Raw genomic sequence first — 27,938 nt, forward strand, 5'->3', positions numbered from 1 at the left:
ATGGAAGAGAGCCTGTTGAGAGCCTCATCCATAGTAGGGGAGGGGAACCCCCATTCCCTGAAGAATGAGGACATTTCAGATGCCCTGGTGTGGAACGCCTCATCCTGGGAGCAGATGCGGCGTAGACGGTGTTGCCCTGGTGTGGAAAATCAAAAAGGGCGCGTTGTGACACATGGGTAGCGTGTGGGTAGCGCGGGACGGGCGCATGGAGAGGCGTGGAGGAGTATGGAGTTGCGCGCGGTATCCAGGAATTCGTGTTGCACGTAATCTTCGCGCGCCACCGGCGTGGTGTAACGTTTACGCACACGGACGTCCTGCGGTCGCACGCTGTCGTCCTGACCTCGTACGTGTAGTGAGTGGTGACGCATGATTACATCACCGTGCGTAATCATGCGCCGCCGCGCGCCCCCCATACACAGTCGGCCACAATGAGAAAATAATTACGGCATAAGCATCAATGCTTTCAGAGTAATGCCTTCAGAGTAACACCTACATAAGTATTTTGGAAACTTCCTTAGTTAAGGATGTTTCAAAAGTTAACATCCAGGTAAGGATTGCAGATTTTATATACTAAAAGAACACTAGTAACCAAATTATTATTTTTTTAGTAACCACCAACAATTTTACTAACACCATTTAAAAAAAAATGTGCAAACTAATTCTTAAACTGGGTTCAAACCCTCAAACTGCTATCATGGAATACAATTTTGAGTTTTGAGTATTTCAGAAAGTTTAAAAGTAAATGAATTTTTCCAGCAAACAATAATTTTATCAATGTTTCACTTAACAAATGATGTCAATACGCTAACTAACAAGTTTATATGTAAAATAAAACGACTTACATTATGTTATGTCCCCTTCATGCGATCCGTCACGTTGTGGGCATTGAAAGCCGCTTTTTATTTTAATGTAATTATTAAATTGTCTCGCTATTAAATAAATTAAAAAATCGGGAACGGAAGTCCGATCGATTGTTCTCCAACTGGCGCATGTGACAAATAAATGTATCTTGTATCTTGTAGCGATTTTACAAAACTTACCTTCAGCAGCGCTGCAGTTCTGCCACTGGCCGTGTGCCAGTTGGCACAGTGAAATGTAATCACCATACAGCCATACAATAAAATAAAGAACACAACACACAATAGAGTAAACATAACACATCCCCACATAGCAGAATCAAAAGTTTCCCACTGTGAGGGAAGGCACCAATGTCAGTCACCTTCCTCTGTGGTCGGGGCCAATAGACAATAGACAATATAATAGGTGCAGGAGTGGGCCATTTGGTTCTTCGGTTCTTTGTAAACCTACACTGCACTCCCTCAATAGCAAGAATGCCCTTCCTCAAATTAGGGGACCAAAACTGCACACAATACTCCAGGTGTGGTCTCACTAGGGCTCTGTACAACTGCAGAAGGACCATTTTGCTCCTATATTCGATTCCTCTTGTTATAAAGGCCAGCATGCCATTCGCTTTCTTCACTGCCTGCTGTATCTGCATGCTTACTTTCATAGACTGATGTACAAGGACCCCCAGATTCCGTTGTACTCCCCCTTTTCCCAACTTGACGCCATTTAGATAGTAATCTGCCTTCCTGTTTTTGCTACCAAAGTGGATAACCTCACATTGCGCAGGAGGCTGTGGGGTGTTCTTATAGAGATGCACAAAATAATGAGAGGAATAGAAAGGGTGAATTCACAGAGTCTTGTACCCAGAGTGGGGGAATGAAGAACGGGAGGGGATAAATTTAAGCTGAGGAGGGATAGATTTAATAGAAACCTGATGAGCAACTTTTTCACACAGAGGGTGGTCTCTATATGGAACGAGCTGCCGGAGGAAGTAGTTGAGGCAGGTGCAATAACTACATTTAAAAGACATTTGGACAGTGACATGGCTAAGAAAGGTTTAAAGAGATATGGGCCAAACACGGGCAAATAAGACTATAGAAGAGATATCTTGATCGGTGTGGATAAGTTGAGCTGAAGGATCAGTTTCCATGCTGTATGACAATAACTCCAAACAGCAATTGACACTGAATGAGACAGATACTGGCACTCGGACACGATGAACAAAATCTAGGTCAGAGAAGTACTGAGCCTGTCCCACTTGGTGATTTTTTAGGCATCTGCCGGCGACTGTCATAGTCGTAGTAGGTCACTGAAAAACCGGCGACAACTTACGTCATCCTGGCGACAACCTACACTGCACCTACATCAGGAGAAGTCAAGCTAAGCTCATTGGCATCAAACCCACTGTCGTCTAAATTTTTTTTCAACATGTTGAAAATTTAACGACGACCAGAAAGACGCTATGATTTTTTTTGCGACTGAGGAGACTAGTCCCGGCGACCACAGGCGAACATAAGGGGAAAATATATAGTTAATGGCAAGACCATAAACATGGAGAGGGATCTTGGGATCCAAGTCCATTGCTCCCCGAAAGCGGCAACACAAGTAGATAATAGTGGTAAAGAAGACATATGGTATGCTTGACTTCTTTGAACATAAGATTCAGGAAGTCAGATTGTAGTTTTAGGCTGCATTTGGAGTATTGCGTGCTGTTCTGGTCGCCCCCCATTACAGGAAGGATGTGGAGGCTTTGGTGCAGGGTGCAGAGGTGGTTTACCAGGATGCTTCTTGAATTGGAAAGATTAGCTATAAGGAGAGTTTAAACCAAGTTAGATTGTTTTCTCTGGAATGAGTGATGCTTGATAGAGGTATATAAAAATCATAAGAGGCATAGATGGTCAGAATCTATTTATTCCGCAGGGTGGAATGTCAAATAAAAGAGGACATAGCTTTAAGGTGAGAGGGTAAATGCTTAAAGGAGATGTACAGGGCATGTTTTTTTACACTGACACACAAGGTGCATGCCTTGAATGTGCTGACAGGGGTAGTGGTGGAGGCAGATACAACAGGGATATTTATAAGACTTTTCGATAGACACAACATGCAGGGAATAGAGGGGTATGGATCACATGCCAAACCTGCCATCATGTTCAGCACACACATTGTGTGCCGAAGGGCCGGTCCTTGTTCTGTTCTGTTCTGTTCTGCATTCAATATCTAACCCGAACCATCACTATTTGGGGAGTGTTTGATGGGGAAGTGTCGAGGGGACTTTGCTTTGCATCTAACCTTCCCTTGGTTTTGAATTGTGTGAAGGTAGAATGTAGAGTTTTTCACGTTGATCTTAGCATTTTTTACCCATCTGTTCCGCGGCACTGGGAATGGAGCTGTGGAAGGCTGCTTCTGGCTGCACTTGAAATGGAGTTCTTCACTTTGTTGCACACAAGTTTTCAAACGTTTCGGAAAACAACGAAAGCAGAAGGCAAGGTGAGTGAACGACAGTAATTTTACCATTTTCTGTTTTTAGTTGACAACACTTGAGTCATGCAGCGTGGAACAGGCCCTTCGGCCCAACATGCCCACACTGACCAACATGCTCCATCTACACTACTCCCATCTGCCTGCGTTTGGCTCATATCGCTCAAAACAGTTCCTATCCATGTACCTGTCTTAAATGTTGTGATAGTCCACTACCTCCTCAGGCAGCTCGTTCCATATATCCAGCACCCTTTTTGTGAAAATGTTACCCCTCAGGTTCCTATTAAATCTTTCCCCTCTCACCTTAGGCCTATGTTCTCTGGTTCTCGATTCCCCTACACTGGACAAGAGGCTGTGCTTTTAACTGATCTAGTCTCGATTGTATATTCTTCTAAGATCCTTCATCCTCCTGCACTGCAAGAAGTACAGTCCCAGCCTAAACTTCTCTCTGTTGCTCAGGCTAACTAGTCCTGACCACATCCTCAAAAATCTTCTCTCCACCATTTCATCTTTCGTATAACATGGTGCCCAAAACAGAACACAATACTTTAAATGCAGCCTCACCAACATCTTATACAATAGACAATAGATGCAGGAGTAGGCCATTCGGTCCTTTGAGCCAGCACCGCCATTCAATGTGATTATGGCTGATCATCCCTAATCAGTACCCCGTTCCTGCCTTTTCCCCATATCCCCTGACTCTGCTATCTTTAAGAGCCCGATCCAGCTCGCTCTTGAAAGCATCCAGAGAACCTGCCTCCGCCCTCCGAATTCCACACACTCACAAGTATTTCCTCGTCTCCGTACTAAATGGCTTACCCCTTATACTTAAACTGTGGCCCCTGGTTCTGGGCTCCCCCAACATCGGGAACATGTTTCCTGCCTCCAGCGTGTCCAAACCCTTAACAAACCCTTAACATACCCAGCCACTGACACTCTCCTCCGCCTAGCGGAGTTGGTCCTCACCCTCAACAACTTTACGTTTGACTCCTCCCATTTCCTCCAAACACAAGGTGTAACTATGGGCACATGCATGGGCCCCAGCTACGCCTGCCTCTTTGTCGGGTACGTTGAACAATCCTTCTTCAATACGTACCAGGGCCCCATCCCCGACCTCTACCTCAGTTACATTGATGACTGCTTTGGGGCCACCTCCTGCACCCACACACAACTTCATCCACTTCACCACCAACTTCCATCCGGCACTCCAATACACCTGGACCATTTCCGACACTTCACTACCATTCCTTGACCTCACCATCTCCATCGCAGGGGACAGACTTCTGACCGACATACACTACAAACCCACTGACTCACATGGCTATCTGGACTACACGTCTTCCCACCCTGCCCCCTGTAAAGACTCCATCCCCTACTCCCAATTCCTCCGCCTACGCCGCATCTGTTCCCAGGATGAGATGTTCCACACCAGGGCATCGGAAATGTCCTCGCTCTTCAGGGAACGGGGATTCCCCTCCGCCACCATAGACGAGGCTCGCACCAGGGTCTCATCCATACCCCGCAACACTGCTCTCTCTCCCCATCCCCGCACTCGCAACAAGGGCAGAGTCACCCTAGTCCTCACCTTTCACCCCACCAGCCGGCAAATACAACAAATAATCCTCCGCCCTTTCCGCCACCTCCAACGTGACCCCACCACTCGCCACATCGTCCCATCTCCCCCCCATGTCTGCCTTCCGCAAAGACCGCTCCCTCCACAACTCCCTTGTCAATTCTTCCCTTCCCTCCCGTACCACCCCCTCCCCGGGCACTTTCCATTGCAATCGCAAGAAATGCAACACCTGTCCCTTCACCTCCCCCCTCGACTCCATTCAAGGACCCAAACAGTCGTTCCAGGTGCGACAAAGGTTCACCTGTATCTCCTCCAACCTCATCTACTGCATCCGCTGCTCTAGATGTCAGCTGATTTACATCGGTGAGACTAAGCGGAGGTTGGGCGATCGTTTCGCCGAACACCTCCGCTCAGTCCGCAATAACCTACCTGATCTCCCGGTGACTCAGCACTTCAACTCCCCCTCCCATTCCCAATCCGACCTCTCTGTCCTGGGTCTCCTCCATTGCCAGAGTGAGCAACACCGGAAATTGGAGGAACAGCACCTCATATTCCGCCTGGGTTGCTTGCGTCCGTGAACATTGAATTCTCCCAATTTTGCTAGCCCTTGCTGCCTCCTCCCCTTCCTTAACCCTCGAGTTGTCTCCTCCCATCCCCCCACCCTCGGGCTCCTCCTCTTCCATTTTTCCTTCCTTCTCCCCCCCCCCCAACCCACCATCAGTCTGAAGAAGGGTTTCGGCCCGAAACGTCACCTATTTCTTTCGCTCCATAGATGCTGCTGCACCCGCTGAGTTTCTCCAGCATTTGTGTGTACCTTCGATCTTCCAGCATCTGCAGTTCCTTCTTTAACACCTTAACAATCTTATATGTTTCAATAAGATTCCCTCTCATCCTTCTAAACCCCAGAGTGTACAAGCCCAGCTGCTTCATTCTCTCAGCATATGACAGTCCTGCCATCCCGGGAATTAACTTTGTAAACCTACGCTGCACTCCCTCAATAGCAAGAATGTCCTTCCTCAAATTAGGGGACCAAAACTGCACACAATACTCCAGATGTAGTCTCACTAGGGCTGTGTACAACTGCAACATGACCTCCCACAACTGCTTTATGACCTCACGTAACCCTCACTCACTTCCCAACTGGTTACCGGACAGAGGTAACTTCTACCGACGTGCCATAGAAAGCATTTTATCAGGATGCATCACATCTTGGTTTGGGAACATCTCCATCCAAGACCCGAAGAAATTGCAGCAAATTGTGGACGCAGCCCAGACCATCACACAAACCAACCTCTATGCCATTGACTCCATCTACACTTCACGCTGCCTCGGCAAGGCCAGCAGCATAATCAAGGGCTAGTCGCACCCTGGCCTTCCCTCTCCCATCGGGCAAAAGGTGCAGAAGTGTGAAAACGCACACCTCCAGATTCAGGAACAGTTTCTTCCCAGCTGTTATCAGGCAACTGAATCATCCTACCACGAGATAGTAAAGTAGGTAAAGTATCCTTTATTGTCATTCAGACATTTCAGTCTGGACGAAATTGTATACTGAACGAGCAGTCCTAAACTATTATCTACCTCATTGGTGAACCTCGGAGTATCTTTGATCGCACTTTACTGGCTTTACCTTGCAATAAACGTTATTCCCTTGTCATGTATCTATACACTGTAAATGCCCCAATTGTAATCATGTATTGTCTTTCCGCTGACTGGTTAGCATACAATAAAAGCTTTTCACTGTACCTCGGTACACTTGAGAATAATGATAATAAACTAAACTTAGGGCGGTCACGATGGCACAGCGGTAGAGTTGCTGCCTTACAGCGATCGCAGCGCCAGAGACCCGGGTTCGATCCTGACTACGGGTGCTTGTCTGTACGGAGTTTGTACTCACTCCCTGTGACCTGCGTGGGTTTTCTCCGAGATCTTCGGTTTCCTCCCACACTCCAAAGACGTACAGTTTGCAGGTTAATTTGCTTGGTAAATGTAAAAATTGTCCTTAGTGGGTAGGATAGTGTTAATGTGCGGGGATCGCTGGTCGGCGCGGGCCGAAGGGCCTGTTTCCGCATTGTATCTCTAAACTAAACTAAACTGACTGAAGAGGCCAGGAGTGTAAGTGCTGACTGATCAGGTCATCATCCCGTGCCCTAGTCGTGGTGGGCTGTAACACACAGCTCGGACCTTCCTGTCTGCTTGTGTCGATGTATGCCAGCGGGTCAGGAGAGCTGGGTGGTAGCAGCGAAAGGTCACTGAGCTGGAGAAGCTGTGGGAAAACGGGTGTCAAATCAAAGACGTAACGCACCGGGTCTACAGAATCAGACAGTTTTTTTAATTTACGTGCCTGTAAGTGGATTAAACCGCCGTGCATTCTCTACGAACATTTACAAGAAGTCACACGGAGATGGCGACTGGAACAACTCCAACAGAAGTGCAGTCCTCTCTGCGATGTGTCCAACACCCCACCCCAATGTCATACAGTCCAGGGGAATCAGCGCTTCAGGGCACGGCGACCTGATAGCGCAGACTGGCGATGAAGCCTCAGGCAGCGGCAAAACGCCCTAGATCTCAAGCAGACAGTTCAACAGGGGATGCCCAGTGGTGCTTCAGTGATACAACCCGCCTGCCCGCCATGTGTACGTTGTTAATCTGCGGGTGATCTCCCAGTGCAAGGGCTCGATCGTTCTACTACTGGCCAACAAAAACCACGTTGCCGTTTCTTTTCCATTCCCGGCGGCCTTTAGGCCAGTGAGTTCATGTGCCGAGCGATGCTGGCTGGTCGGAGAGGGGACACCCACCCTCGGCTGCTCCAAGATCTCCGTAACGCACAGGAGGCACGGAGGCTTTGATCGCGACCTCTTGATGCAGCAATTCCATTCCGCGTAAACCGATCGCTGGTTTGTCGAAAGAAGTCCAAAGAGCGGGTGGGGAGGGCGATGCGGGAGACGCGGGCCGCTGTTCCCTGGCCCTGGTCGCACCCCGTTGCGGTCAGGCTGGGCGTTGAAGGGTCCGACCCCCTGCCCAAAGCCTCGCACCAAACGTCCTTCTTCCCCCACCCCACCCTCCCCCTCCCCCTCCCCCCCCAAACGTCGGGCAGTGGTCAGCTACACCGTCACCTGCTCGATGATGGTCTCTCCCTCCATGGCCTCGGTGTCAATCATCACCACCGGCACCACAATCTCGGTCAGCTCGTCCTCCGCCGGCTCCGACTCCCCATGCTTCTCCCTCACGTGTTGCCGCAGCTCGCCGGCACGCATGAACCACATGTCGCACACGGTGCAGTGGTTGGGCTTCTCTCCCGTGTGCACCGCCAAGTGGTGCTTGAACTGGTCCCAGCTGGGGAAGACACTGGAGCAGACCTGCCAACGACAACGGTGGGCACCACAGTTAGTCATTTAGGCTTTACACTTTAGACCTCAGAGATACCGAGTGGAAGCAGACCCTTCCACCCACTGGCTCCGCGCCGACCAGCGATCACCCCGTATGCTAGCACTGCCGCACAAAGGGTCTCTGGCGCTACACCAGCGTACCATCCTTATTGAGCAGACCGCTGCCTCACAGCGCCATAGAGCCGGGTTCCGTCCCGACTACGGGTGCTGTACGTTCTCCCCATGACCATGTGGGTTTTCTCCGGGATCTCCGGTTTCCTCCTACATCCCAAAGACAAACAGGTTCGTATGTTCCTTGGCTTTGGTAAAAATTGTAAATTGTCCCTAGTGTGTAGGATCATGCTAGAGTGTGGGGATCGCTGATCAATGCGGACTCGTGGGTCAAAGTGCCTGTTTTTGCGCTGTATATCTAAACTAAACTAAGAAATGTAATTATAGTTCACCTACGACCTAAGATAGATACAAAGTGCTGGAGTAATTCAACGGGTCAGAGAGCATCTCCATTTGAGCCGCTGAGTTACTCTAGCACTCCATGTCTATCGTCAATATAAACCAGCATCTGCAGTTTCTTTCTTCACCTATGACCTGCTGTGCTTTGTCCTGCCCTCCACTCTTCCAGCTTTCATTCCTCCCACCCCTGCAATTAATCTGAAGATGGGGCCCGACCCAAAACTTCACCTATCCATGTTCTCCAGAGATGCTGCCTGACCCGCTGAGTTACTCCAGCACTGTGCCCTTTTATCCCTTTTGTCTTACACATCACTCCCACCAGCTGTACGTTGAAGGCCGAGGGAGGGAGGCATCAAGCGAGGTAAGTAGCGCGCTGTACCTGGCACTCGTACATCTTCTTCCTTCCTTTCTTTGCACCCGCACCTGTACTGCAGGCTACAAGGTGGCACTTCAGAGTGCTGTTCCTGGCAAAGCGTTCGTGGCAGTTCGGGCACTCAAAGGGTTTCTCACCTGCAGAGGCAGAGGAGAAGACTTGTCTGTTACGTCTGTCAGTCACATAGTCCCATTGATTCCCTCCCACACAGGAAGTTATATTAATTATAAAATAGTACGAACAGAAATAACAGCAGGGACGGCACAGGAGTGCAGCGGGTAGAGCTGCTGCCTTACAGCGCTAGAGACCCAGGTTCGATCCTGACTACGGCTGCCGTCTGTATGGAGTTTGTATGTTCTCCCTGTGACCGTGTGGGTTTTCTCCGGACACTCCGGTTTCCTCCCACTCCAAAAACATTCAGGTTTGTAGGTTCATTTGCTTCGTTAAAATTGTGTAGGACCCTCGTGGTAGGACTGTGCTAGTGTATAGGGATCACTGGTCGGTGCGGGTTCGGTGGGCCGCAGAGCCTGTTTTCACGTGTATCTCTAAAGTACTGATAGTGGAAGATCAGCCATGATCACATTGAATGGCGGTGCCGACTCGAAGGGCCAAATGGCCTTCTGCTGCACCTATTGTCTATTGCCTAAAGCGAATAATATCCCAAAATATTTTTCATCCTCCTAATACCAACTCTTTGAATCAAGAACCAGAGGACACAAGGTTAATGTGAGAGGGGAAAGATTTAATATGACCCTGAAGGGCAATTCTTTCACACAGAGGTTGGTGAGTGTATGGAACAAGTTGCCAGAAGAGGTAGTTGCAGCAGATACTATAACGACATTTAAAATATATTTGGATAAAAGATATTAGGTGCATGGATAGGGAAGGTTTAGAGGGATATGGCCAAACGCAGGCAAGTAGGATTAGCGTAGATGGGGGCAATTAGGTTGATAATGCTAATAATAAGGTTGACTGCATTTCGTTGTCTCTGTACTGACAATGACAATTAAAGTTGAATCTGAATCTGAATCTGATATGGGCAAGTTAGGCTGAAGGGCCTGTTTCCATGTGTTATCTTTAAACTAAACTCTCTTCTAAATTGCTTCATATTCTGGAAATCTGGAACAAAAACAGAATATGCTGGAAAAAACTCAACAGGTCAGGCAGCATCTGAGGAAAGAGAACCTTTCCTTTAACTGCGCCCTTCCTCAGAAACTAGTTCTGAGCTTTTCCAGCGTTTTCTAGTTTTGTTTCTATTTCAGGTGAATGTGCGACTGCGCGTGGTTCTAATACACAAATTGGATATAATATTAGCGATTACTATGCATTCAGCTGGCCAAAGTAGTTATAATGCAATTTTAAGAACTAGAGAACCATTTAAACACTACTTTAGAAATTGACAAGCAAAAAAAAAAAGCTGGCTTGGGGAAAAAAAGTTTATGGGGAAAGAACTGTTTCCATGTAATCTACCCATGGTAATCAGACTTCATTACCTCTTGAGAACACAGTCTGTCAGTTTTACCGTGGGAGGGCATAGAAATTGACAAGCAATCGCTTCCATTGACATGTGTAATACAACAAAGTAATACTTTTGTTTTGTTAGCTCGCAGTAATAAAAATAACCTTACTGTTATTGAAAATATTTATTTTCTTAAATCTTGCAGGAAAAATAATGTTGTTATTAACATTTGAAGCTGTCATTGACATGGAATAAGAGGAAGAGGACTGGACTTTGCTGCCTTCCCTCACAGTGGGAACCATTGTGGGGGGGAAGGTTTTATGTTTAATGTTAAATTCTTTTTTAATGTTGTGTTTTATTTTTATTGGTGTGCTGCAAATGGCAACTTAAATTTCACTACACCAATTGGTATATGTGACAATAAATGTCCTTTGTCCTTTGTTATCTTTGTAACATGATTTTCGATAATGGAATGTTTCTTACAAACACAATTATGGCATTGAAAAACTACCTGTATGAGGTTTTGACCAGCTGATGATGGGTTCACAGTGTCTGAGGGAGCAATTCCAAACAGTGCTAAAGTTCAGTTTAGTTTATTGGCACATGTACTGCACCAAGGTGCAGTGAAAAGCATTTTTGTGGCGTGCTATCCAGTCAGCGAAACGACTCTACATGAATCAGGCCACCCACAGTGTACAAAATAATGGGAACATCGTTTAGTGCAAGATAAAGTCCAGTAGAGTCCGATTAAGGATAGTCCAAGGGTCTCCACTGAGGTAGATGGGAGGTCAGGACCGCTCTTTAGATGGCGATAGGATGGTTCAGTTGCCTGATAACGGCTGTTTTTGTTGCTCAATGCATTTTATGACTTTGCATTATGGAAGGAATGTGATAGGATCTGTGTTCCCAGAAGGTATTGCGCGTGTTGTGTATTTTGAAATGATTTTTCTCAGAACATTAGAGAAGATCGAGATAAAATACTTCTTCAAACTAAATGGTGAATTGAACAGTTTTGTGTTGGTGGTTATTGTTGCGAGACGTTGCTTCGGCTCTGACCTTCCTTCCATCGAGGGGATTTATCGCAGTCGCTGCCTCAAAAAGGCTGGCAGTATCATCAAAGACCCACACCATCCTGGCCACACACTCATCTCCCTGCTACCTTCAGGTAGAAGGTACAGGAGCCTGAAGACTGCAACAACCAGGTTCAGGAATAGCTACTTCCCCATAATTTATACCATAATGTTTGGGCCACAGCAATGTCATGTAAATGAAAGTAGTCATGTTTAGTATTTTGTTGCATATCCTTTGCATGTAATGACTGCTTGAAGTCTGCGATTCATGGACATCACCTGTTGCTGGGTGTCTTCTCTGGTGATGCTCTGCCAGGCCTGTATTGCAAGGGAAGTGCATTTTATCATGATACATGGGGGTGACTTCCAATCACAGAGTGGTTCCTCGCCATCACACTGAAAGGCAATGGCAGGAAATGATAAGGAATTGGCCATCTTTAGCTTATGCTTATTTTGGGGGCTAGTCCCCTTCAGTTTTCTCTTCAGCATATAAAAGGCATGCTCAATTGGGTTCAGATCGGGTGATTTGACTTGGCCACTCAAGAATTGAGCATTTTTTAGCTTTGAAAAATGCCTTTGTTGCTTTAGCAGTATGTTTGGGATCATTGTCTTGCTGTAGAATGAACTGCCATCCAATGAGTTTTGAGGCATTTGTTTGAACTTGAGCAGATATGTGTTTATGCACTTCAGAATTCATTATGCTACTACCATCAGCAGTTGTATCATCAATGAAGATAAGCGAGCCAGTACCTTCAGCAGCCATACATGCCCAGGTCATAACACCCCCACCACCGTGTTTCACAGATGAGGTGGTATGCTTTGGATCTTGGGCAGTTCCTTCTCTCCTCCATACTTTGCTCTTGCCATCACTCTGATATAAGTTAATCTTCATCTCATCTGTCCACAGACCTTTTTTCACAACTGTGGTTGCTCTTTTAAGTAATTCTTGGCAAACTGTAACCTGGCCATCCTACTTTTGCGGCTAGCCATGGTGTGCATCTTGCAGTGTAGCCTCTGTATTTCTGTTCATGAAGTCTTCTGCGGACAGTGGTCATTGACAAATCCACACCTGACTCCTGAAGAGTGTTTCTGATCTGTCGGACAGGTGTTTGGGGATTTTTTTAATTATAGAGAGAATTCTTCTGTCATCAGCTGTGGAGGTCTTCCTTGGCCTGCCAGTCCCTTTGCAATTAGTAAGCTCACCAGTGCTCCCTTTCTTCTTGATGTTCCAAACTGTTGATTTTGGTAAGCCTAAGGTTTGGCTGATGTCTCTAACAGTTTTATTATTGTTTCTCAGTCTCATAATGGCTTCTTTGACTTTCATTGGCACAACTTTGGTCCTCATGTTGATAAAGAGCAACAAAAGTACTGATTGGGGATGATCAGCCATGATCATATTGAATGGCCGAATGGTCTACTCCTGCACCTATTGTCGATTGTCTAAAGTTTCCAAAGATGATGGAAAGATTGGAGGAAAGACTGGGTGCTGAGAGCTCTCTTATACCTGCATTAAAGAGGCATTTAAACACAACTGAACAATTACAAACACCTGTGAAGCCATGTGTCCCAAACATTATGGTGCCCTGAAATGGGGTACTATGTATAAACGCAGCTGTAATTTCTACATGGTGAACCCAAAATGTATAAAAATGGCCTTTATCAAAATCTGACAATGTGCACTTTAACCACGTATTTTTTTCTATCACAAATCTCAAATTGTGGCGCACAGAGACAAATAAATAAATGATGGGTCTTTGTCCCAAACATTATGGAGGGCACTGTATTTAATTGTTTCTTAAACATTGCACTAATCCCCGCCTCAACTACCTCCTCTGGCAGCTTGTTCCATATACCCACCACCCTTTGGGTGAAAAGGTTACTCCTCAGATTCCTATTAAATCTTTCCCCCCTCACCTTAAACCTATGTCCTCTGGGCTGCAAGGGGTAAAGTGTAAAGGAGATGTGCGGAGCAAGGCTTTTACCTAGAGGATGTTGGGTGCATGGAACCAGCTGCCAGGGGGTGGTAGTGGAGGCATATACGATAGTAGTGTTCAAGAGGCTTTTGGCTAGGTACTTGGATACGCAGGCAATGGACATGGATTATAAGGAGATGAAATATCACGGATCTGCAGTTGTTGGTTTATACCAAAGAAAGAGGCAGCATGCTGGAGTAACTCAGCATGCTATGAATGCTGCCTGACCCGCTGAGTTACCCCAGCATTTTGTGTCTTTATTTGTAGATGAGGGATGGTCATTGCATCATGCTTGGCAGTCACTGTGGGCCAAAGGGCCTGTTCTGGTGCTGACCTTCTGCAGAGTTGAGAATGGAATTTTTAAAATCCCCAGTACATATAATTAGTTGAAGTTATAAACTCTCCCACTGCCATGGTAGGAATTGAATTTACATTTCTGAATCAGTCATCCTGAATTCAGATGCTAGTCCTATAACTTGGGCGGCACGGTGGCCCAGCGGCAGTATTAATGCTTTACAGAGCTTGCAGCGCCGGACACCTGGGTTCGATCGCGGATGCTTTCTGTACGGAGTTTGTACGTAACTGCGTGGATTTTCTCAGAGATCTTTGGTTTGCTCCCACACTCCAAAGACGTACAGGTTTGTAGGTTAATTGGCTTGGTGTATGTGCAAATTGTCCCTAGTGTGTGTGGGATAATGTTAATGTGCGGGAATCAGAGGCCGGCGCGGACTTGGCGGTCCGAAGGGCCTGTTTCCATACTATCTCTAAACTAAACTTGGCGACAACACTAGCAGACATACTTGGAAAAGTGGCGCAGTGGTAGAGTGGCCGCCTCACAGAACCAGAGACCTGGGTTCGATACTGACCTTGGATTCCGTCTGTATAGAGTTTGCACATTCACCCTGTGACTGCATGGGTTTTCTGCGGGTGCTCCGGTTTCCACCCATTTCCAAACGAAGTGAGGGTTAGTAGGTTAATTGGCCATTGCAAATTGCCCTTGGTGTGTAGGGAGTGGATGCAAAAGCGGGATAACATAGAACACGTGTGAACGGGTGATCGATGGTCAGCATGGGTTCAGTGGGCCGAAGGGCATGTTTCCGTGCTAAACCAAACCAAATTCAGCTGGAGACACTAGCTAGATGTTGGTAGAGCTGTTGCCTCACAGCACCAGACCAGGATTCGATCCTGACCGTGGGTGCCGGGTATGGAGTTTGCACGTGCCCCCTGTGACCACGTGGGTTTTCTCCGGGTTCAACGGTTTCCTGCCATACTCCAAAGATATACAGGTTTGTAGGTTAATTGGAAAATGTTAATTGCCCCGGGTGTGTAGGATAGTGCTGGTGCATGGGGTGATCGCTGGTCGGCGCGGACTCGGTGGATCGTAGGGCCTGTTTACACACTCTATCTCTAATATAAGCTACACCAAAGACTTGGGACTTGGTAGGTTAATTAGCTATTGCAAATTGTGTGTAGAGCAGATGGGAAAGTAGGAAACGTAGATCTAATGTGAACGGGTGATCGATGGTCAGCAAGGACTCATTAGGCCGAAAGGCCCGTTTCCATGCTGTATCTCCAAACTAAGCTTGTGTGAACGGGTGATAGCGAGTCAGCGCGGACTCAGTGGGCCGAAGGGCCCGTTTCCATGCTGTATCTCCAAACTAAACTTGTGTAAATGGGTGATAGCCAGTCGACGCACACTCAGTGGGCCGAAGGGCCAGTTTCCACGCTGCGTCTCTAAACTAAACTAGTGTGAACGGGTGATCGATGTACGGCATAGACCACGGTTGACCGAAAGGACTGTTTCCACACCAGATGAAGCCAAGGAGATGACTGCTTACCAGTGTGTTTGCGAAGGTGTTCTTTGAAGTGGCCAAAGTGGTCGAACTGTTTGTCGCAGTACTGGCACACGTGCACCTTGCGGACACAGCGGGGCTTCTTGTTGCCGCCCTCCTCGTCGCGGTGGGAGGAGAGGTGCTGCTTCCAGGCGCTCTCCCTCGTGTACTGCTTGCTGCACAGGTGGCACACGTAGTTCTCGCCCGAGTGCACCTTCAGGTGCTCCTTGAAGTGGTAGAAGAGTCTGAAGGTGCGGCCGCACTTCTCGCAGCAGAACACCTTGTCGCCCTGTGCCAGTACCTCCACGATGTGGATGCCGTCCTCCGTGGAGATCGCCCCCTCCTGGGGCTGGGCGGCCGCCTCGGGCTCGCCCTCCCTCTCCGGCTCCCTGTCCAGATTGTCCTGCTGGTACTTGCTGGTGATGTCGGCCAGCAGGGCCAGCGCCGACTCGCCGGGCTGCTCCGCGCCAGCCAGGTCTCCGGCCAGCTGCTCTGCCTCGTCCGTGTCCTCCGATGCCACTCCAACCCCATCCTCCTCCAGCCGCTCCCCCTCGATCTCCACGATCTCGGCGGAAAATACGTTCACCTGGTCGATCTCCACCGTCTCTGTCTCCTGGATGGACGGCAGCTTCTCGGTGATGACGTTTGACGTCTCGGCGATGGTCCGCTTCTTGGCCTTCCTCTTGCCCGGGTGCTTGGCCTTGGCCGTGGGAGACTCGGCGCTGGTCCTGATGGAAAAATATATGCACAGGGTGGTCAGGACTTTAGTTCAGTTTATTGTCACGTGTACCGAGGTACAGTGAAAAGCTTGTCTGTTGCGTTCTCACCAGTCAGCAGCAAGACAGTACGTGATTACAATAAAGCCGTCCACAGTGCACAGATACATGATAAACGTAATAATGTTTGGTCACAGACTCGGTGGGCTGAAGGGCCAGTTTCCATGATGTATCTCTCAACGGGCTATTGATAGGGGACGATCAGCCATGATCACAATGAATGGCGGTGCTGGCTCGAAGGGCCGAATGGCCTCCTCCTGCACCTATTTTCTATGTAACTCAAAACATTCCCCTCACCAATAACAGTGTTCTTTCTTTTCAAAATGTCATGTGTAATTAGCTTAATTTAGTCTAGTTTAGATTAGTTTGTTATCACGTGCGCCGAGGTCTCCAATGAGGTAGATGGGAGGTCAGGACCGCTCTCTAGTTGTTGATAGGATTGTTCAGTTAGCAGGACATGTGGAAAAAGATCGGGGGGGGGGGGGAAATATCAGGAGAGGGGGGAGTCAAAAATAGGGAAATGTTCAAAGAATGGGGGACAAGACGAGGAGAGGAGGGTGAATGTGAAAAAGATCAGAGAATGGGAGGAAAACAGAATGGGGGAAAAGATGAGGAGGTGAGAGAGAATGGGGGAAAAGATCAGAGAATGGAGGGGAAAATAAATCAGAGAATGGGAATAAGATCAGGAGGAGTGAGAATGAGGAATACATCAAGTGGGGAGGCAGAGAATGGAGGAAAAGGCCAGGGTGCAGAATGGGGCCAGTGGGTGAGAAGACAGATGTGAGACAATGCTAGAACGGGGCTGTGAATGGGACAAGTAACCAGCTCTGGACGCACAAGGACACCGATGTGGAAGAAAGGCCCTCGCCCATGTAAAAAAAAGCCCAGATATGGCAGCGTAGTAGCCCAGCTAGTAAAGCTGCTGCCCCACAGCTCCAGAGATCCAGGTTCAACACACACCCCAGTGGAGTCTGTGCCTTCTCCCTGTCACTGTACGAGTTTCCACCAGGTGCTCCGGTTTTCTCCCGGGTTTGTAGGTTAATTGGCCGCTGTAAATAGACCTTAACGTATAGGGGAGTTTAGTATAGTTTTAGATATACAGCGTGGAAACAGGCCCTTCGGCCCACTAAGTCCGTACCGACTTGTGATCCCCGCACATTAACACTACCCTACACACACTAGGGACAATTTTACACTTATACCAAGCCAATGAACCTACAAACCTGTACGTCTTTGGAGAGTGGGAGTAAACCGAAAATCTCGGAGAAAACCCACGCAGGTCACGGGGAGAACGTACAAACTCCGTACAGACAGCACCCGTAGTCGGGATCAAACCCAGGTGTCTGGCACGGTACAGCAGTAGCACTAACGATACACAACCGTGCCAGCGGAGTAGTCTGGGAGGAGTTGATGAGATTATAAATGGTATTAGTGTAGTGTTCGTGAAAATGGTTAATTGATGGCCAGCATGCAGTCGTTGTCTGTGTCATGTGATTCTGCATCCTCAACTAAGCAGGGACCCAGAGCCATAGTGTCATAAAGGGCGGTAACAGAGGCCCTTCAGCCCAACTTGCCCACACCGAGTCTCGTGCCCTTTCTATACTAGTCCCACCTGCCTACGTGTGAGGCAATCGTATTTACAAAGAGGGTAGTGGGTGCCTGGAACATGTTGCCAGCAGTGTGGTAGAGGCAGGGACGGTAGTGGCTTTTGGATGGACACATGGACGTGCAGGGAATGGAGGGATATGGATTTAGGTGCAGGTAGATAGGAGATGGTCTTGTCATCATATTGGGCACAGAGTATGTGGGCCGATGGGGCCTGTTCTTAAGCCGTACTGTTCTATGTTTATTTACTTCTATCGGTTGAGTTCATGGCCTTCTTTACTCCAGGGGAGACATGCCCAGGCCGTCGGGAAACAGTCCCCGGTCCTGTTGGGAAACAAAAAAAGACACAAAGTGCTGGAGTAACGCAGTGGGTCATGCAGCAACTCTGGAGAACAAAAATATACCTGACCCACTGAGTTAGTTGTGTCTTTTCTTTTGTAAACCAGCGTAGACAGTTTCTTCTGTCTCCAGTGGGAAATAAGCCAGCACATCCAAATAGCCTACTCTTGGACTTTGTTTTTTAGTTTTAGAGAGTTTCATAAGCCAATTAACCTGGTGTGGGAGGAAGCCGGAGAACCTGGAGACAACCCACGCGGTCACAGGGAGAACGTACAAACTCCATACAGTCTCACTTCCAGCCAGATCTCTTCCTCTGTGGAATAAGATGGGGCCCACTAAGCCCATGCCGGCACAGTGGCACAGAGATAAAGCTGCTGCCTTACGGCGCCAGATACCCAGGTGTAATCCTGACTACGAGTGCTGTCTGTAGGGAGTTTGTACTGTGACCACGTGGGTTTCCTCCGGGTGCTCCAGTTTCCTCCAACACTCCAAAAACATTCTGGTTTGTGGGTCTGAAGAAGGGTCACGACCCGAAACCTTCACCCATTCCTTCTCACCAGAGATGCTGCCTGTCCCGCTGAGTTAATCCAGCATTTTGTGTCTATTTTCAGGCTGCTGTAAATTGTAAATTGACATTAGTGTGTAGGATAGTGCTAGGGTACACGGTGTTCAGTTTAGTTGAGAGATGATTGGTGGTCGGCACGGACTCGGTGGGCCGAAGGGACTGTTTCCACGCTGTATCTCTAAAGTCAAAAGTCTACTAAGGCCATGATTTTTCTAATTGAACATCCTGTTCCTAAAGAAATCTTCTCTTTCAAGTTCCCTACCACAGTCATAAGGCTTATTGGTCTACTTTTTCCTGGATTGTCCCTGTTGCCTTCCTCAAACAAAGGAAACAGCATTTCCATGCTGCATCTCTAAAATCGGAGCTCAGCACCAGCCTCAGGAAGAGCGGAGACAAGCAGCGGCAGGTAGTTACCGGTTGTTGAGGGCTTTCATCGCCTCCTCCATCTGCAGGTATTCGGCGGCTTTCCACACGTCGCTCGCCTCCTCCTCCTGCAGCACCATCAGCTTGGCCGTGTAGGTGAACTCGATCAGGTGCTGGAACGCCAGGTTGCTCACCCCTGGGGACGGAGAGCAAAACGTCAGCCCCGCTCGTAACAAACTCATCGCAACCCGCCCCGTCCAGTGAGCAGCATGGTGGCACAACGGTCGAGTTGCAGCCTCACAACGCCAGAGACCCAGCTTCCATCCTGACCTCGGGTGCTGTCTGTACGGAGTTTGTCCGTCCTGTCTTCCCCGTGACCTGCGTCGGTTTACTCCGAGTGCTCCGGTTTCCTCCCACAAATTTGTAGGATAACTGTCATGGGTAATTTAGTAATTGTAAAATTGCCTCTAGTGTGCACGATAGCGTTAGTGTGTGGGATGATCGCTGGTCAGCGCGGATCAGTGGGCCGCAGGACCTGTTTGAGCACTGTATCTCTAAAACTAGAAATTAAAACCAATTGTGCAGAAGCAGCAGCAGCAAACACTGGGTTTATGGGTGCTGAATTTACCCCTGTGTTACCAGGCTTCTGAACGGTCAGAGTCGTACAGTGTGGAAACAGACCCTCCGGCCTAATGCCCACGCCAACCCATTCCATCTACACGTGGTTCCCAACGTGGGGCGTACGCCCCACAGGGGGGCAATTTGATTTTTAAGGGGGGCAATTGAGCGCCCGTAAAAATAAGAGATTATTCTAATATAGAAATTTTCTCTCTCTTTATTACCTGTGAATACTCTTTTATTATCATATTTATCATTATTATTATTTTAATACCACCTAATGTTTTTTTCTTTTTTTTACAATTTTTTAGTAATTTCTTGCTCAGAACTTTAACTGTCTTTTGGTTATTTCATTTTTCTTTTTCATGGATGCCATGTTCTTTTGAAGCTTGTTTAAACCAAGGTATTGGCGTTTTAAGCTTCTTCAGCTGAAACGGAGTTCACTTTTTAAAATGCTAAGAATTATATATCACCACATGGGGGGGGGGGCATCAGGATTTTAGAGGTGATTAGGTGGGGCATGGCCAAAAAAAGGTTGGGAACCACTGATCTACACTATTCCCACCTGCCTGCGTTCGGCCCATATCCCTCTACACCTGACATGTACCCGTCTAAATGTTTTTTGAACATTGTGATAGTACCTGCCTCAACTATCTCCTCTGGCAGCTCATTCCAAATACCAACTATCCTTTGTGAAAAAGGTTGGCACTCAGTATCCTATTAATTTTATTCCCCCTCAGCTTAAACCTATGTTCTCTGGATCTCGATTCCCCAACTCTGGTCAAGAGACTATGTGCGTTTACCCGATCCCCGCATCCTCCCGCGCTCCAAAGGAATAGAGTCCTAGCCTGCTCAATCTCTCCCTATAGCTCTGGTCGTTGAATCCTGGTAACATCCTCGTAAATCTTCTCTGCACCCTTTCCAGCTTAACACAGTGGTGGTCAAGGTAGAGTTGCTGCCTTACAGCGAATGCAGCGCCGGAGACCACGGGTTCGATCCTGACTACGGGTGCTATCTGTACGGAGTTTGTACGTTCTCCCCGTGACCTGCGTGGGTTTTCTGCGAGATCTTCGGTTTCCTCCCACACTCCAAAGACGTACAGGTTTGTAGTTTAATTGGCTTGGTAAATGTAAGGAAAAAGATTGTGTCTCGTGGGTATAGGATACTGTTAATGTGCGGGGATTGCCGGTCGGCGCGGACCCGGTGGGCCGAACGGCCTGTTTCCGCGCTGTATCTCTCAACTAAACTAATCATTGAATTTAGATAGACTGACCTTTGGGTGAACTCGGGCAAAATGGCCTTTAATAGGTGCATTCAGATAGAATTGACAATGAATAGGTGAATTCAGACAGAATGGAAAATGAATGTGTGAATTCAGAGATTGGACAATGGATGGGAGATTTCAGAGAGAATGGGGATGGGTGAGTGAATTCAGATGGACAGACCTTTGCGTGAATTCAGATAGAATGGCCTTTGAATACAACGGTCAATGGATGGTTAATTCAGAGAGAATTTGCATGGTTTAGGTTTGTTATCATCACCTGTACCGAGGTACAATGAAAAGCTTTGTTTTGCATGTTATCCAACAGATAGTTGTGAATACTTTTCATAAATAGTCAAACTCAAGTACAATGCTCCACTTTGCTCCACCCAATAGTTCTCAGCATTGTAGCACATCAGTTCCAGAGATAAAGTCCAATGTCCAAGGAATAAAGTCCTAGCCTGACCAACATTTCCCTGCACCTCAGGCCCTCAGTTCTGGCAACTGCCTCATGAATCTTCTTTGCATTCTTTTCAGCTTAATGACATCCCTCCCAGAGCAAGCCGACCAAACTGATCACAACTCTAATTTAGTACAATTGCGGCCCCACCTTCTTGTAGGCCTTCTTCACCACCCTAACTACTACGTATGATGCTAATTTCAGGGAACAAGGTCCCAGTAAGCCTCGATCCCTCTGTCTACAGCACTCCCAGCGCCCTGCCATTCACTGTGAAGCTTCTGCCCTGGTTTGACTTCCAAAACTGCAACACCTCGCACTCATTTGCAGCAAACGCCATTAGCCGTTCCTCAGCTCACTTGTCCATCTGACCTAGAGCCTGCTGTAATTTTTCATAATGGATTGAGTCGCGGAGTACATTTTTCTATCATTCACTGTGAAGGTCCTGCCCTTTGATGTTTTAGTCAAAACCTACCTTCAATCTCCACCAAGGGTTCCTCCCGGAAATCCTGGAAAAAGCGACAGAAGAACTGGCTGCAGGCGGCAAGGACAGCCTTGTGGGCTTTGAAATGGTGACCTGCGGAACACAACAATATTAATCTTCCTCGGATGTAGTCATCGCTTTTCATCACAGGCAAATGGCATACTAGGAGAAGTCAAATACTGGCACAAGGAATTGCAGACACTAGTTTGCAAACACAAAAAGACAAAGCGCTGGAGTAACTCAGCGGGTCAGGCAGCATCTCTGGAGAACATGGATGTTTCGGATCGGGGCCTTTCTTAGTTTAGAGATACAAGTGGAAACAGACCCTTTGGCCGCACTGACCAGCGATCTACGTACACTAACACCATCTTACACACACGAGGGACAATTTACAATTTTATCGAGCTAATTATCGTACAAATCCGTACGTCTTTGTAGTGCGGGAGGAAACCGTGCCACCTGGAGAAAACCCACGCAGGTCACGGGGAGAACGTACAAACTACGTACAGACAGCACCCGTGGTCATGATGGAACCCGAGTCTCCGGCGCTGTGAGGCAGCAACTCTACCGCTTGGCCACTGTCCTCCAGAGATGTTCCCTGACCCGCTGAGTTACTCCAGCACTCTGTGAAACGTCACCTATCCATGTTCTCCAGAGATGCTGCTTGACCCGCTGAGTTACTCCAGCACTCTGTGAAATGTCACCTATCCATGTTCTCCACAGATGCTGCCTGGCCCGCTGAGTTACTCCAGCACTCTGTGAAATGTCACCTATCCATGTTCTCCACAGATGCTGCCTGACCCGCTGAGTTACTCCAGCACTCTGTGAAATGTCACCTATCCATGTTCTCCACAGATGCTGCCTGACCCACTGAGTTACTCCAGTACTCTGGGTCTCTTTTTTTTTTTAGAAAACCGACATTTGCTGATATATTGGGCAAGTTGCAGCTCCTCTCCTGAAGGGCAAAGCTCCAGCATGATCCCAGACCCTGTGTGCAAGACAAGGGTGAAATACTGACCGTCCACGATGAGAGTGATATCAGTAAACTGCTCCTGCTGTCTCTGTTCATTCAGTCTGTCCAGTACGACTTTGTAGTGGCTTGGTACCTCGTGAACAGTGTCCACCAACACCTCCTCTGCCTCCATGTCCGGTAACTGTGGGAACAAAGCACAAACCTACATTTAAATTAAAAGTAAAAATCAAAGAAGTGCAGAACAAGATTAATAGGAACCAGTGGGACAACTTTTTTTTTTACACAAAGGGTGGTGGGTGTATATGGAACGAGCTGCCGGAGGAGGTAGATGAGGCAGGTACTATCACAACGTTTAAGAAACATTTGGGCTGGTACATGGATAGGATCAGTGTAGAGGGAAACGGGCCAAACGCAGGCAGGTAGGACTAGTGTAGATGGGGCATATTGGTCAGTGTGGGCAAATTGGGCCGAAGGGCATGTTTCCACGCTGAATGACTCTGTAACAAGTTCCAACGAAGGGTAGGAGAGCTTAGGCATTAACTCCTTCATTTTCCACAGATGCTGAGTGCTTCCCACTGAATTACTTGACATCTTTGGGGCGGCACAGTATCTGTAAGGGCTGCTGCCTTCCAGCACAAGAGAACCAGGTTAGATCCTGACCTTGGGTGCAGTCTATGTGGAGTTGGCACGTTCTCTCTGTGACCGCGTGGTATTTCTTCGGGTGCTCCGGTTTCCTCCCACACCCCAAAGAAGTGCGGGTTTGTAGGTTAATTGGGCTAAATAGCCCCGAGGGTGAAGAAGATGGTCCGCACCGATCAGCGATCCCCATACACTAACACTATTCTACACACACTAGGGACAATTAACAATTATACAAAGCCAATTAACCTATAAACCTGTACGTCTTTGGAGCGTTGCAGCAAACCAGATATCCCGGAGAAAGCACACGCAGGTCACGGGGAGAACATACAGACTCCATACAGACAGCAACTGTAGTCAGGGTCTCTGCCTCTGTAAGGCAGCAACTCTACCACTGCTCCACTGTGCTACAGAAATCCCACATTTCTCTGCCCAAATTCTAATTAGTCTACAAATTGGTGCATCCTTTCACAATCTTCCTCGCACCCCACAACTCCACCAACAAATGTCTTCTGCAAACTTCCTAATCAGAATGTCTGTGTCTGTGTGCCGTGTCTCTCTCAAATACAAAGTTCTTTTCAACAACCAAAAATGCTCTTTTGTTACAGTAAGCTAAAAATACTAAAGGCCATTTGTTACATTGTTTAATAGAGTTGTGTTGATCCAAGCGATTGCTTGTTAATTTCAACCTCTTGTCAATTTCAACCTCTTGTCAATTTCAACCGTGTCAATTTCAAGGCCTGGTCAATTTCAATGACCTATGCAGGGTCACTAGCAGCCTGTGTTCTGAAAGATACAGTCTGCTATAACCGAAATCCATCATAAACGAGTCTGTACTAATAACATTTTATTGTATATATCTATTCACTCATGTATAAACCTATATATACCTATTCATGAATAAACCTATACATGTCTGAAGAAGGGTCTCGACCCGAAGCGTCACCCATTCCGTCTTTCCAGATATGCTGCCTGTCCTGCTAAGTTACTCCAGCATTTTGTGTCTATCTTCGATTTAAACCAGCATCTACAGTTCTTTCCTACACATATATCATCCTATATTTGTCTGCACTTAGCTTTATTATGGGGAAGAGATTAATCATTTTTGATGAAGTAACTAGATTACAAAAGGAGCTGACCTTTTGCCACATCTGGAAGAGAGACGAGAAGGAAACACGAACATTGTGCAACAGCTGAAGAAAGGAATAGATTTAACACAGAGCCAGATGCGCGTAATAAGGAATAGGGAAATTGCTATCTTTCACAATTTGCAATGAAAATGTGACTCTCATTGAGAAATTACTTTTTGATCAGCTGAGGATAAATTAGTCGTTTCACCACACATATTGTGCAGCTGCCAAAGAAGTAGAGCCAGGAAGAAGAATTAACACTGCAACATTCCCCTTGAATCTGTTCCCAAACCTCTCACCCTCACATAACTATTTCTTGGGCTTATAGAGTCATGGTCATACAGCACATAAACTAGCTCAAGGGCCTGAGCTGTAGGCAGAGGTCAGGCAGGCTAGGACTTTCTTCCTTGGAGTGCAGAAGACATGGGAGTGATCTTATAGAGGTGTATAAAACATGAGGAGATGTGATAGGGTGAATGTGCAGTCTTTTACCCAGAGTAGGGGAATCAAGAACCAGAAGACATAGATTTAAGGTAAGAACCAAAATATTTAATCGGAATCCGAGGGTCAACCTTTTTCACTAAAAGGGTGATGGATATATGGTACAAGCTGTCAGAGGACATCGAGGCAGGTATAATAACATTTAAAAGGCATTTGGACGGGTATATGGATAGGGAAGATTTAGAGGGATATGGGCCAAATGGGACTCTTGGATGAGGCATTTGGATGGCAAGGACATGTTGGCCAGAAGGGTCTATTTCCATGTTGTACGACTCTACGACTATGAACGTAAATATGGGAACGTCGGTAAAAGTAGATGAAAGGTAAATTACTGCAATATTATCCAAGGTTTGGCATAACTCATCATTTAGAAAGGCTCAGGTTAAAAAAAAACAAGCAAATATGGAGTTGTTAAAGAAAGATTGTGCCCAAGTAATTTTTATGACATTTACGAGTGCGTAGGATTGGTTGGTATTTCATAAACACTGGCAAATGGGACTAGCTTAGATAGGGCATCTTGGTCGGAAAGGATGTGTTGGGCTGAAGGACCTGATTCCGTGCTGCATGACGGACACCACAAGTCTTAATTAGCACTGCCTGCAATCTAGTCTCAGCTGATTGACAGTCAACTTTTCTGGACTATATCTTGTACTAAACGTTATTCCCTTTGTCCTGTATCTGTAGTGTGGATGACTTGATTGTAATTATGTATAGCTTTGTCGCTGACTGGAAAGCATGCAACAGTTTTTCACTCTACCTCGGTACACGTGACAATAATAAGCTAAATTCCGGATAATGTTGATTAGATAACGTTGATTAGATCCAGCTTGAATTACATATAATCTTCATAGCTCTGAAACAACTGGAGTATGGACTAGACTTGGAAAATAGCGCCTCTTGCATGTGGGATTAGTAGACAATTTCTGTACAATTTGCTAATCAAGGATGTGCTTATGTATGGCAATACTAGACTAGGCTGATTGCAAGAAAAACTTCTCTGTATTTGCACTTTGCACATGTGACAATGAAGCACCATTGAACCATTGTGCAAAAGGAACTGCAGATGCAGGTTTAAACCGAAGATATAGGCACACAGAAAGCTGATGTAACCTAGCGAGTCGGACAGCATCTCTGGAGAAAAGGAATAGGTGATGTTTCAGGTTGAGGTACTTCTTCAGACCCCGACTCTCAGTCCAGAGAAGAATCTCGACCAGAATCGCCACTAATGCCTCTTCTCCACAGATGCTGCCTGACCTGAAGAGTTAAGGGCCTGTCCCACTTGGGCATCATCTGCGCGACACGCAGGTGGCGCGCAAAGATTTTGTACATCCCAAAACCCTGGGACACCGCGCGTCACTGCCTACGTTACCACGCACCATGCGCGCGTAATGCGCACGATACGCGCATCACATGCATGTCACGACGCGTGCGTCATGACGCGCAAATTACGCCCAAGTGGGACCCTTAACTCCAGCATTTTGTGTCTACTATTGAACCATTAGTGAGCGTATCAATGAAAGCAGAGGCAAGAGGATTGGAAGCATTCAGGCACCATGTGTTGGGAGTAATTTGGGGGTAAAACTTAGGGGTTGTTTGACTAATTAATCCCTCTGTTATTTCTGAATTCTTGACGTTTCGAGTTGAGTCCCTTCTTCAGAAGGAATATCTGGAGAAGGGTCTCAACCTGAAACGTGACCCATTCCTTCCCTCCAGAGATGCTGCCCGCCCCGCTGAGTTACTCCAGCAATTTGTCTACCTTCGATTTAAACCAGCACCTGCAATTCTTTCCTACACATTTCTGAATTCTTGATTGAATTAACCCCCTGGTTTTCTGCCAACTCTCTCCCATCTAGTAACCACAACCAGTATAGTAGGAAGGAACTTCAGTCTGAAGAAGGGTCCTGCTGAGTTACTCCAGCCAGTATTTTGTGTCTAAGGAACTGCAGATGCTGGAAAATCGAAGGTAGACAAAAGTGCTGGAGAAACTCAGCGAGTGCAGCAGCATCTATGGAGAGAAGGAAATAGACCCTTCTTCAGACATTCCTTCTTCAGATGCTCCATAGATCTACCAGCATTTTGTGTCCACTACCTTCGGTGTAAAGCAGCATCTGCAGTTCCTTGGTGCAGGTAAGAACTGCAGTTGCTCGTTTAAATCGAAGGTGTTAAAGCAAGTAAGAATTGCATTGTCCCATCTGGGACATATGACAATAAAACCCTCTTTGACATGCAGGAGTAACTCAGCGGGCCAGGCAGCATCTGTGGACGAGACCCATCTGCAGCCTGGGCGCTGGGTGGGTGAGTGGGCGGCGCCACCGCCTCTCCCGCATCGGGCCACCGGAAGGCCTACCCGCGGGCTTTCACCTGCAGGTAATATTGAAATACCGGGGTGTTTACCACAGCCGGGGGGTTGCGGCGGCGGCGGCGGCGGCATGGTGGGGTCGGGTCGGGTCGGGTTGAGTTGCGGTGCGGGCGGGGGGCGGGTGTTCAGCGGCGGGGGAGGGGGGAGGTTTTGGGCCCCGGCCGCTCCTCCGGCGCCAAGCGGCGGCCGTTACGTCATCAAACCGCGCATTTCCATCTCTCGCCGCCGCCCCGCGTCTCCCGCCGTCGTTATCCTCCCTCCCTCCCTCCTCCCTGCCCCGGCCGCCATCGCTCGCCTGACCTGCAGTCGCCGTCCCTCCCCCACGGCCGCTCCACTCCGCGCCTCCCGTCCGCAACCCGCCCGCTGAGGGGGAGGCCTCGCTCTCCCGGCAGCCTGCGCGCCGCCGCCGCCGCTGACCTCTCACCCTG

General features: G+C 47.6%; 1 protein-coding gene across 1 annotated transcript; it reads right to left on the reverse strand.

Moving 5' to 3' along the window:
• Positions 1-7,205: 7,205 nt before the first annotated feature.
• znf131 (zinc finger protein 131) lies at positions 7,206-27,935 on the reverse strand. The gene is made up of 7 exons (XM_055632096.1): positions 27,811-27,935; positions 22,927-23,062; positions 21,900-22,001; positions 19,140-19,284; positions 15,447-16,168; positions 9,113-9,243; positions 7,206-8,253 (listed from the first exon to the last, which is right to left on the reverse strand). Exons 2-7 carry the CDS (start codon positions 23,051-23,053, stop codon positions 7,999-8,001), a joined length of 1,482 nt encoding a protein of 493 aa, XP_055488071.1. The 5' UTR covers positions 23,054-23,062; positions 27,811-27,935; the 3' UTR covers positions 7,206-7,998.
• Positions 27,936-27,938: the final 3 nt, after the last annotated feature.

This window comes from Leucoraja erinacea, chromosome 3 (genome assembly GCF_028641065.1).
Source record: "Leucoraja erinacea ecotype New England chromosome 3, Leri_hhj_1, whole genome shotgun sequence".
Lineage (NCBI taxonomy): Eukaryota > Metazoa > Chordata > Chondrichthyes > Rajiformes > Rajidae > Leucoraja > Leucoraja erinaceus.

Excerpts from the sequence above, each read along its gene's own strand:
- znf131 (XM_055632096.1), bottom strand. The coding sequence starts at position 23,053 with ATGGAGGCAGAGGAGGTGTTGGTGGACACTGTTCACGAGGTACCAAGC. Across the intron at positions 16,169-19,139 it reads ATGAAAGCCCTCAACAACCG|GACCAGCGCCGAGTCTCCCA; the intron begins GTAACTACCTGC and ends TTTTTCCATCAG. Across the intron at positions 8,254-9,112 it reads AGAAGATGTACGAGTGCCAG|GTCTGCTCCAGTGTCTTCCC; the intron begins GTACAGCGCGCT and ends TGTCGTTGGCAG.